At 38.4% G+C, this 11,613-nt stretch overlaps 1 protein-coding gene across 1 annotated transcript; it reads right to left on the reverse strand.

Annotated features, from left to right (window-relative positions):
• Window positions 1-2,120: 2,120 nt before the first annotated feature.
• Window positions 2,121-7,998, reverse strand: LOC126782717 (uncharacterized). The gene is made up of 10 exons (XM_050508012.1): window positions 7,724-7,998; window positions 6,084-6,151; window positions 5,883-5,908; window positions 5,604-5,694; window positions 5,160-5,255; window positions 3,909-3,977; window positions 3,576-3,634; window positions 3,367-3,489; window positions 2,744-2,815; window positions 2,121-2,658 (listed from the first exon to the last, which is right to left on the reverse strand). The coding sequence occupies exons 1-10, from the start codon at window positions 7,814-7,816 to the stop codon at window positions 2,594-2,596; spliced, it is 762 nt and encodes a 253-aa protein (XP_050363969.1). The 5' UTR covers window positions 7,817-7,998; the 3' UTR covers window positions 2,121-2,593.
• Window positions 7,999-11,613: the final 3,615 nt, after the last annotated feature.

The following is an 11,613-nucleotide window of genomic DNA, read 5'->3' on the forward strand; positions in this document are numbered from 1 at the left end:
CATGTTTTTTGGTTGACCGTTGGTACGGACGGTCAAACCATGTTCAAAACGGATAAAATTTTTACGGGTTCCCTAAATATATATACCGATCACATCTACTGGTGTCGATCGACCATATTTCAAACTGGAGTTGTCGATCGCTAAGTGTCCACTAATGTACCATAACCTTTTATATTAGGGTTATAATAAAACTATCACATTATGAAGCGACTATATGAAGGAAACTTATCGGAATTGATCGACACCATCCGATGTGATCAGTATATATATTTAGTGACCATTTTAAAATTACATCCAATTCGGACCTCGTTTGACCGTCGGAATTTCCGGTAAACCAAAAACAACACTAATATACCCTAAGGGAGGATCCATTACCAATATGCGAATGAGAAAAGTTGTTTACATATTTGAAGTCACATAATTTTTTTCATCGATCGTGCGTGGTCAAAACAAGGAAACTCATTTGGCAAAGTCCCGGTCCATGGGGGTTTTATTATGTGAAAATGCATGTTTTTTTGTTGACTGTTGGTACGGACGGTCAAACCATGTTCAAAACGGACGAAATTTTTACGGGTTCCCTAAATATATATACCGATCACATCTACTGGTGTCGATCGACCATATTTCAAACTGGAGTTGTCGATCGCCGAAGTGTCCACTAATGTACCATGACTTTTATATTAGGGTTATAATAAAACTATCACATTATGAAGCGACTATATGAAGGAAACTTATCGGAATTGATCGACACCATCCGATGTGATCAGTATATATATTTAGTGACCATTTTAAAATTTCATCCAATTCGGACCTCGTTTGACCGTCGGAATTTCCGGTAAACAAAAAACAACACTAATATACCCTAAGGAAGAACCCATTACCAAGATGTAAATGAGAAAAGTTGTTTACATATTTGAAATCACATAATTTTTGTCATCGATCGTGCGTGGTCGAAACAAGGAAACTCATTTGGCAAAGCCCCGGTCAATGGGGTTTTATTATGTGAAAACGCCTCTTTTTTGGTTAATCGTTAGTATGGACGATCGAACTATGTTCAAAATGGATGAAATTTTTACATGGTCCCTAAATATATATGTTGATCACATCTATTAGTGTCGATCGACAATATTTTGAAACTAGAATTTTTAAAAAATCAAAAAACAAATTTCAAAAAAAAAACCGAAAAAAACCGAACAGTGAACCGAACCGAAGTTCAATTTCAATTTAGTTTACCGATTTTACCCCAAAACCGAACTGTTTAAACCGAATGCCACCCCTAGTTTCATTAACATTAAACTCAATTTATTAGGCAAGTTTGGCGCGGAGAGGAGTTGAAGAAAGCATGAGGTGGAGGGTGTCTACGAGCTTTGCTTGAAATGATGACAATATTGGACCCTCCATAACGTGTCTTTTAATTTGTTCTTCCTCTGAAAGACACGTCTTTTAGCTTTCTTGGTGCCTCTCAGCTTGTCTATTTCAGTATTTCCCTTCCTTTAAAGTATCCGAGGTGACATTCACCCAAAAGATTGTCTGTATTTTTTAGTGGATATACAACGAACGACGAGAATAAAACTCTTGCTTTGAGAAAAAAAAATATCGACACAATTGTATGTGTAGTCCTTGAGCTTTGATTTGAAGTTTCTCTTTTACATGTCTTTGTTATTTGTAAGTTCCCCCATGCTCGGTATCATTTTCATACGCTTGATGATAAAACGTCTTCTCTAGTGCTCTCATGACAATTTAGGAAAAAGTGCGTGAAGGCGGTGGAGACTCCATGGGGAGTTTGGAGCTAGATGGAAAATGAGTGAAAATGAGTGCAACCTCGTGGTTTTCAAGTTTGAGACACTTCAGATTGGAATTGAGGAAACTCAAAGCACGATAACTGTGGAGACGGAGTTCAACACACATGTCATCTGAAATTCGTACGTTTTCCTTCTGACCAGAGATGCACCAAGCTTTTCAGCTACCCCCGCTGGCCGATTTCGAAATCTCAAGTAGTGAGATTCGTCTGTAGTAGTTTTTCATCCGAGTTGATTTCAGTAGATGCTCCTGGCGATCATAAAAGTAATCAAATGAACCAAAATAGTCAGATTACAGCTGCTGCAAGAGTTAAACTACAACTACAGTTGTATCTAGCTCTTCATAATTTGGTTTCAACCATCTCCAGTGGCATATCATAATGAATTACGCTGTTCAACGACAAGAAAAAGAAAAGGAGTACCAAACATGCAAGGTGAGATAATTGACTCCTTTGGTACAGTTAGCACATGGTCTCCTAAGAGCAGTCAGCTGTAGTTTATTCAAAATTTATATAAAATGCAAAGCACCGATTTGACATGGGGAGAAATCGTATGTTAGATACAATCTCAATGTTCAGAATTCCTACAGTTGATGCGCAATCTTCATTGATTCCGATTTCCATTCAGCAATGAATTGTTTAGAAAGCGACAGGAAGCTTCTTCCCATGTTGTGAGCTCCTGCTGGCAAATATCATAGAAGAATCCATCGATGCCATCTGAAGTTGATATGGTTTCTCCATTGGTACTTCAACCTTACAATATGTGCTATTCTAAATGTGTGTTCCCCCATTAACTCATAACCAATGACTGAAATACATGTTCATGAAATATCTTGAAGGATTGAAGCCACTCAAAATCACTGCAGAAGTGGAAAATAAATAATATCAATGTATGCTGCAAAGGAGACAACATAATCAAATCCAAGAGTCATGTGTAACACTTACAGATAGGAGAGAGGACTATGACAATACTGATGGGGTAGAGGAAGAAAGTGGTCCTTTCCAGGAATGGCAGTACTGCAAGAATAGATAGGTCATCAGTATATGCAGTGCACATCTTCTTCAATGAAAATTAGTTAATTACCTGGAATAACCAACTATATCTTAGGTTCTTAATAAGCAAGTTCATAACCTCTAGAAAAACTCAAGTCACATGTGTTCTACTAAAAACCTATTGGCTTAGATTACTAGCTGACAAGCCAACTCCATGGGTAGAAAAATCAACATCATTCACCAGAAAGGAGAGCATCTATTTATATTGCTGGCAACCTCTCGTATAGATGGTGCAAGCTCTATACCTATATGTTTGGGTGGGGTATCATACGACCATCAAAATTACTTGCACAATTTACTCATTAGAGAGTTGATAGCCTCACTCATATAATGGGACCTCTAATCAACATCTCTTTGCATCTACATCGCAAAAGAGACAACCATGTGGCATAATAGCATGCTAATGGTCACTCCTAATTAATTTCTGCTATAAACAGCATTCCGACACCTGAACCTAGACCTGAGAAGAAGAAAAAAGTACAATAAAAAAACAGCTAGGCATATCTTTAACTTACCATCATAACCTAAGAAGTTGAGATAATGATAGTATGAAGAGGCCACCATGAATAGCAAATTTGATAGCAATACAGGTATGAAACCATGAGCTACCAAAAGAGGTGAAAGAAAAAAATGGAGCACTGCAGAAGCAAGACATCAGGAACATTATTTAACATCATTTGAGACAACAAATATAAAAAAATGAAACACTATCTGCATTGGTTACCATAGAGCATAACAAACATCGGGAAGAAAGAGTTGCAGTGCACATCAAACGCGTACAGCCTTCAATTGAGTGAAACAAACATGCATCAGTAACCATAAAATAATCAATCGAGTACAGAATAGTACATTACACAAGGAGAGCAACAGAACTTAGAAATTGCAAATTATAAAATCTTGAATACACTACTGGGACATAAATGAATCTATAATCATTGGCACACGACATACACATAAATTGACAAATTGATGACATAGGATCAGGACCAACCCAAGGCTAAACACTCATAAGACTATATGTAAGAAGTGAGTGGGAAAGTAAGGAATATAGACTTGCCATTCAACACGCTGCTCAACAACATGACTGTTTGGAGCCTCTTCTCGAAGGTAAGAATTACTCAGGAACCTGCATGACTAAGAAGAGACCCATTAGCATATGATGTTCATAAAAATAAGAGGGACAACTCGTATAGTATTGCTATAATAGAGATATAAGTTATCTAACTGTATGTCTGGGGAATGGGATAGATTCCGGACTCTGGATCTCCTCGCCATTGTGATTTGATGAATCAAATCAGAGACTTGTGCAGATCAGAGAGAAATAGAAAATAGAGAAGGAGAGGAGATAGTATTGAATGTAAGGGTTTCAGGTCCATAGCGTCACAGAGAAAGTGAAAGAGGAGAAGGCTGAATTTAAGATGGAGTGGAGGAAACTGGAGATGAAGTCGGTGTGAAAGAAAGAAACGAGAGTCAGATGAAGGTTAGGTAGGTTTTTTTAACTCTTAGCAGGTTCCAATGGGTTCCATAGTGACACCCGTTTTCACCCCTTAAATAACAGACTGTTAACGGGGTGGCAGCCCATTAGCATGTTATGTTTTCGGGCGGTTAACGGCCAGGTCTCAAGCGGGTGATTAACGGGCGGTTAAAGGGTTATGAGCTGGATTTCAAGGCCTTAACAAATATTAGTCTTGGGCCCCGACACTGCCCTTACATCGGGAATCTATCTCATTTCCCAGACATATTGAGTTATTGACACTACCGCAAAGTCTACACTATTTTTTCAATTTTTATGCCACTGCAGGTAAACAATCACATATTTTCTTCCTCTGTTTTTCTTTTCTTTTTTGGACTCAGATATTAAACATTTAAACCACTATGAGATCATCAGCATCTACATATGAAGCTCCATCCACAACTAGCCTATTTTTGCCTGTTTTTAAGTCTAGCTGTAAAGTGTAGACACTATACACACTATCTCCTCCTATAAACATATATGAAAGTGGTTCACCACAGTTTAGACACTATCTACTCCTATAACCTTCTATGGAAGCGGTTCAACACATTACCTTGATCTCATATCGATAGACAAAACCTAACAACAGACTTTCCTACTTCAAGGGACTTTTTATATTGAAAGAAAGAAAGAAAAGTAAAGAAAAAAGAGAAGGAAAAAAAAGGCACAGAGTACTGAGCTCCCCTAGAATTTATTTTTCATGGAGCAAACATGGCCTTGATAATAAGTTGCTGCAGCATTTCAAGGATAAAAAGTAACAGTATCATAATAATGTCAGCCAGAACTCGTACTTACCAGCAAAATGTCGCCAGAAGCATCCCAATGAACAAAAAATGGAATAGCAAAACTGAAATAACTACGAAAACAGCATGCCCGGCACTATGATCATACCTGAAATAAGCAAATAAGTTTAGTCGACAAAATATTCCCACAACTCATCAACAGTCTAAGTAGACTATAACTTCTGAGTTCTGAGACAAGAAATTATCAAATCTAGTATATATCCAAATCCAAATTTTTACTTGTAAAGCAGTAGTATCGACTACTTTCATTATCTAAACTCCGGTGACAAGTTAAAGGCTCTGACAGATCTTCATCAGCTAGAAGATGAGAAACCATTTGCTTCATATCGGATATTTTGAATCAACTTTGACAACAGATATAAACCAATATATCTGTTTCCATTCTCATTTATTTATCCTATCTAGCCACCAGAAGTTAAATTAACAGTGAACTTACGCAGCACAATAAGCCAGGGTTGCAACTGCAAGTAGAAGGCTGCAGATCACAACAAAAGCAGGATCATCACGTGCCCATTGGTTCTTAGTTTCTGAGAAGAAAAAGAATGTCAGCATTTTTCTTGCGTTCAGAATGGCAGTAATGTTTTCATACAGTACTTAGATATATCATGAGTCCACGTGTACTGGATTACCCAAATTCTAGCTATATGAAAACAAGAAAGAACAGTAAATAAAGAAATTTGAACATTTGCTTCTTCTCAAAGGAAAGAAAACTCACGCTTGTGATACTTGGTGTGATGGTAGCTGCCTCAGTCATAAGTCCCACATGCAAGATGCAAGATTCAAATTAAGGATATGAGGAATTGAAAATTTTAAGAGACTATGAACAACAAACCCAAAACTCAGACTTGACTAAAACAATCATAATTACAAAAAGCTATAGACGTTGCTGATGGTCCAAAAGGGTGAAAATACTTACACAACTTTTGGAGAGGTGCATAGATGAAGCATTTGCCAAAATGTATATTCAATATCCATTTGCTGCCACTGCAATTAACCGTAGATCATTAGAGATAGAGCAGGCATACCACTCTAGTGTGTTTAAAATTGACAATGATTTGACTATCCTATTTCCTTTAATTAACAGCTTAACAAAAATTTCAAACAATTTGAGTGATAAATAGCATAAAGAATCCCAATAAACATTACACAGCGTCTAAATTTACATAGCATCTGAATCTCTCAGGATTGCTGAAAATTCATATGGTGGCTGTGGCTTTGTGCAATTCACAGCCCTGAATTTATGTAACACGCTGGAAAGCAAGATATGTAACAGGGTCCAAATTAAAGTGTTGAGACTTCACTTCTTATAATCTGAGATATTCCTTGTGAGATGCCTGATGACTTCAACCTTAGAACAAGCCTGGTTGCATTTGGGTGCAAGGCTTATAGTACGATCAATTTACAAGGAAACCCATAATATGCCATAACATCGCCAGTCCTGAATAAAGTAGGAAGAAATATATGTGACCATCCCTTTTATTCCATTCGCGACTCTTCATTCAAATCAGTCTGAATTTCCTTAATCTAGAGAGTTATTGTCGTGAACCATTATAGTGGAAAGCTTCAGTCCCTTAATCCTCTTCCACTTTCAAAAAATTAGCTCTAATACCTAAACTCTACATTCTCACTATCTGAGTGACCAACCAGATACTCACCTCTACAACTCTTTGTTCACAGATCCTTGCTCCAGGTTTTGACCTTATTTGAATGTCCACGCTTGGTTTTTAGTTTCATCATTCTTCCATTTATCAACTCTCTCTCCAATAAATTTGCCTCCATGTTGTAGTTCTGATGACTTTAAGGACCAACTGCATTGATGACCAATTTTATTACTTGTTCGAACAAAGGTAAAAACCAACTTAAATCCTAAGAATGTGCAACGAGTAGCAACAACGCAAACCCTGGAATCTAAATCGGAAACCTTGGCATTCATTTACCATAAGCTCTGAGCCCATACTTGAAGCAGTACCTGAGCTTTCACAGAACAAAATGTTCCATGTAATCAGTTCTATCCTTCCTCTAAAACCTTTTTGAAGAAGATCTAAATTGCCTCCACTACTTTAGCAGGTCTGATACTTCTCCGCAATGCTGCCCTTCTCTTACAAACCGAAACAAGCTTCCAGAACTCACCCGGAGACAATAATTCATAAAACGAAACATGCATCCACACCGAAAGCCGACTCCAACGTCTCTAATGAGCTCAAAATTGCACCTCAGTTTCACAAAGCAGCCACCTCCAATCCAAAACTGTAATGCTCCACATCTTCAACTAAACCAACCAATTCTAAACCACCTATCATAGACTGAGCTTCATAAACCTCACTACCACCTAATTAAAACTCTCACAGATCACAAAAGAGCAACAATTCAAACCAAAAACAGTACCACTTACACAAACTAGGTCATCCAGAATTGAAATTTCTCCACAGTATAACATTACTCGTCAAATTAGATCCGGCACACGAAATTCGAAATGCTTAATTTCATAATAGCAAGCAGATCAGATCCATAAGTGGAAATCTAGAGAGAGAGAGAGAGAGAGAGAGAGAGAGGGACCTTGATTATGCGGCGGAGGTACTGAATGAAGAGGGGGTTGGTCGTCCGGGATGCAGAGGACGACGACCGAGCTCTCGAAGTCGTCGGCAACATCTTTCCTTCTTCTTCTTCTTCTTCAACTATTCTCTCTCGGCTGGTTTGGGTGATCTGAGATCTTCGATTATCAAAGAGCTTTATTTATCTGTCTAAAAGAGTTTGGAATTTCAGGTGGGGAAGCATGGAAGCCAGGACTTCACTCCATGTCTCCATGCTTTCTATTTGCATATTTGGGCTCTTCGATTGGGCTTTGTTCTTCAGAAATATGTACCCTGATGTTTTTTCTTTCCTAACACCTTTCGTTCCTTTTATATTGCTTTTCGAGGGGAGGTGCGTCAAATCTTATGTCAAGGGTGATAAGTAATTATTGTCACACCCCAGAACCATTTCCGATCGAGAGATATAACATTAATCATCGTAGTTCTAAATTAGTACCAATTATGCGGAATTCTACGCACTGATAACACCAACTCACGACCACAAGGCTAGGAGTAAACATAAATAACAAATGAAATTAAGATATGAATCAAAGAGGTTCAAATACTGATATATTTCAAAATAGAGGAATGTAGCAAATAGTTCAGAAATGATTGACGACAATGTGAATAAAACATGTCATCACAATAAGTACGGGCCAAAGGAAAAAAAATACAAGTCTGAATGAAAATAAATAGAGTACGCAACAATGTGATTATTGAAGTATGAACGGAGATCGAGAAATAAGGAAATCACACCGGAAGCTAGCTCCTCGGTATCGGAAGTGAACCATGAGTGATGAAACGCCACTAGCACCTAGTCCAAGTCCTCACAAACCGGTTGTCAAGTACCTAAAAAGTAGGGATGAGCACTCATCCTCGCTAACTCGATTCGGTAAGACGACCCAACCGTAGTTAGGTTTGAAAACCATACATATATACATATATATAGACCGTTAACGTAGAAATACATAACGAAAGACAAACCGAGACAATAACATGTCTCCTAACAAATAGGGCAAGTCAGTAAAATCATGCATACATGAAATATGTAACTCAGCTTGAAATATCAAATACGCCGATGGGGTATATACAATCCGACCGGCTCTAAGGTTTGCCTTCGGGCAAACCAAGAGCTAATAATGTGCTAAAATCATAAACTACAGTGTCAGACATCATGACACAGAATCACTATAAAATAAGCCACACGGTGTTGGATATCAGGACAACGGCAATCACCGTGGGTAAATCATGGTGTCAGACATCAGGACACGAGTTCACCATATAACAATAAAACATACGGTGCCCAGACATCAGGACACAAAAATCACCGACTTATAATTAAGCATAATATAGAAGGTCAGTCTCGAGAAATAACGACCAAAGTAAAGTGCAAATGAATGCAAGCATGCGATAAAGACGTATATCATATAGATTTTATGTATAGAAAACCACTAACCCGGAAGGTACTAGCTCACCCAACCTGAGATAGCAGTGTCGAAATCCGTGCACCAAGTTTCACTCCTCGTGCTCCATGTTGAATTGTGTCCCCCAAGTCCGTCTCGTAACTCAACCAAGAACCGCAATAGGTCACGTCGCCTCCAGGCTCCACCACCTCAAATCCGTCTACTCTGATGTTTTCTTGCTTCCTAAACACTTATGTTGCTGCTGCAAGCTTAACCACCAAACCAGAAAGCCATAACGATCGCAAAAGGAACTCCACAACGTCGTTGGAGCTCGGGGAAATTGTTGACGGCCTCGACAGCCTCAAAACCCGGATTTGCCAGAAACTAGATGCATGTCGATTATGTTGGCACCATTGGAGATATGAGAGGGAGGCGGTGGCGGTGGTGGCAGTCTCGAGGTGGTGGCGGTCTCGAGGTGAGTCGTCGCCAAACGGCAGCGGTGCGTCTTGGAAAAGACGCCGACAACTTTCTCTGTTTTGAAACAGAGGTAGAGAGAGAAACTTGGAGGAAGAGAGAGAAAAGTGTGGATGTTGGTTGAGGCTAGAGTTGGGCTTTCCCTTTAAAGGAAAACCACCGGCTCAAATTGTACGATGAAGATCATGGACCAAGATTAAAATGTGGGAAAAAAGGTATTTCTGAAAATGCGATTTAAAAGTCGTTAACTTCGTAAATATGTAGAAAATTAACCGAGCGTCGGAAAAATATTATGCGAATAAATCCGCGTTTGTGACGATGCGTAGTTTAACAAAACATAATAAATAAAAAATTTGACATCTCGGAAAAATATCGGTAAGTAGGTTAGTAACACCGGAAAAAAAATTCAAGGGCTCATAGTGAATGTAAGAGACAATATGAACATGTAACGTCCCCGACATACAGGGTACCTCTTACAGTCTTGCTTGGGAACTAGAGGAGCCAGTCTCCCTCAATCCCAATAACCATCACCACAAAATTCTCATACACTGACTTCTTAGCTCAAAAGACTACTTTTTAGCCAAACAAGAAGTCCAGATATCATCTTCATAATTTGGCATCTTGGGTCTGTTTTAGGAGCCCGGATGTCTATTAGACTTGCACTTTGCACTCGGTGACACCTTAAACTTCCCATATTGGTGAACGAGGCTAAGCTCCGGCGAGAAGGGAAACTCCAGCGCTGGAACCTCATGTACCGGTCTTGAACCTCGAGCACGCTTACTCACTGAGCAGACCTCTATGTAGTTTGGTGACTTATTACTTGAAAAAAGTTAAAACTCAAAAAGAGAGTCGAACAACACCAAAGCATTAGATTGGAGAGAAATATTCATTGTACCCCTAGAGAAAGCCGACATGAAAGATTGAACCCGTGCGCACCCATCCGGTTGAGTTGAACTGCCAACTGGAGTCTTATTTTTTTTTCTTTTTTTTTTCGCGCAAGGAGAGGAGGATTAATGGTTCTCCATCTTTATATATAATCTGAGACTACCCAGAATTGCGAAAACCAAACCCCTAAATTCTACGGGAGACGCAAACCCCTCTCTCATCCCCTAAATAGAGTGCCAATTTGCTTTCTAAGAGAGATTAATTGATTCTGGATGCTAGTTATATAATAGGAAAGATGAGGCTATAGAGCATATCACATGGTAACAACAAAAACTAAACATTTATATTTCCTCTAATTATATTGATAGGAGGATCATAAAGTAATGAAGTAAAAGTTTCAATTGACATTGTGCAGACCAGCGGAAAATATTGCGGTATTGCTTATAGGTTAGCAATACTTTTCAATTTGTAGTCTGGTGTTCATTTTTAAAAAGAAACTAATTATGCAGTTGTTTATTTAAGCAGTAACTATGACACCGAATGATGTGCAGTATAACTTAGAAATAACACTATAAACATTAACAGCAAAATAATTATTCCCAAAATAGCACATTAAGAAATATTCAAAGACTACATGCATAAACCAGGTCCCGCCCTCATTCCCACAAAATCATGCTCCAAACATGAATCATCAAACTACCAATAACCATACGAAACGAATGAAACAGTAATATTCAAGACGCATAATATTTAGGAAAAATGAGCACACGCGAAATTAATTATAAAATGAAAAGTCAAAGGTCAAACATCCCACCAAACCATACTTTTCCGTCCAAAATCTGTACCATCAACCCAGTACATCCCACCGTACCAAATAAGGAAAACAACGCAACGATTTCCTTCACTTTTTTCCAGCCTTTTCTTTTTCTTTTCTTTATTTCCAAATATCAATTTTTAATGTGCCTAATTCAGTTAGACCTGGAATTTAAGTGCCACTGTCAATATCATCCCCAACTGTATGGAATTAAACCAGAAAACCATAAACAGCCAAAGTCTTAACCAAACAAGAAATCTGGATTTGAATTTAGTCCAACATAATTGAAAAGGCAAAAAA

The sequence above is a fragment of the Argentina anserina genome, chromosome 2 (genome assembly GCF_933775445.1).
Source record: "Argentina anserina chromosome 2, drPotAnse1.1, whole genome shotgun sequence".
Taxonomy (NCBI): domain Eukaryota; kingdom Viridiplantae; phylum Streptophyta; class Magnoliopsida; order Rosales; family Rosaceae; genus Argentina; species Argentina anserina.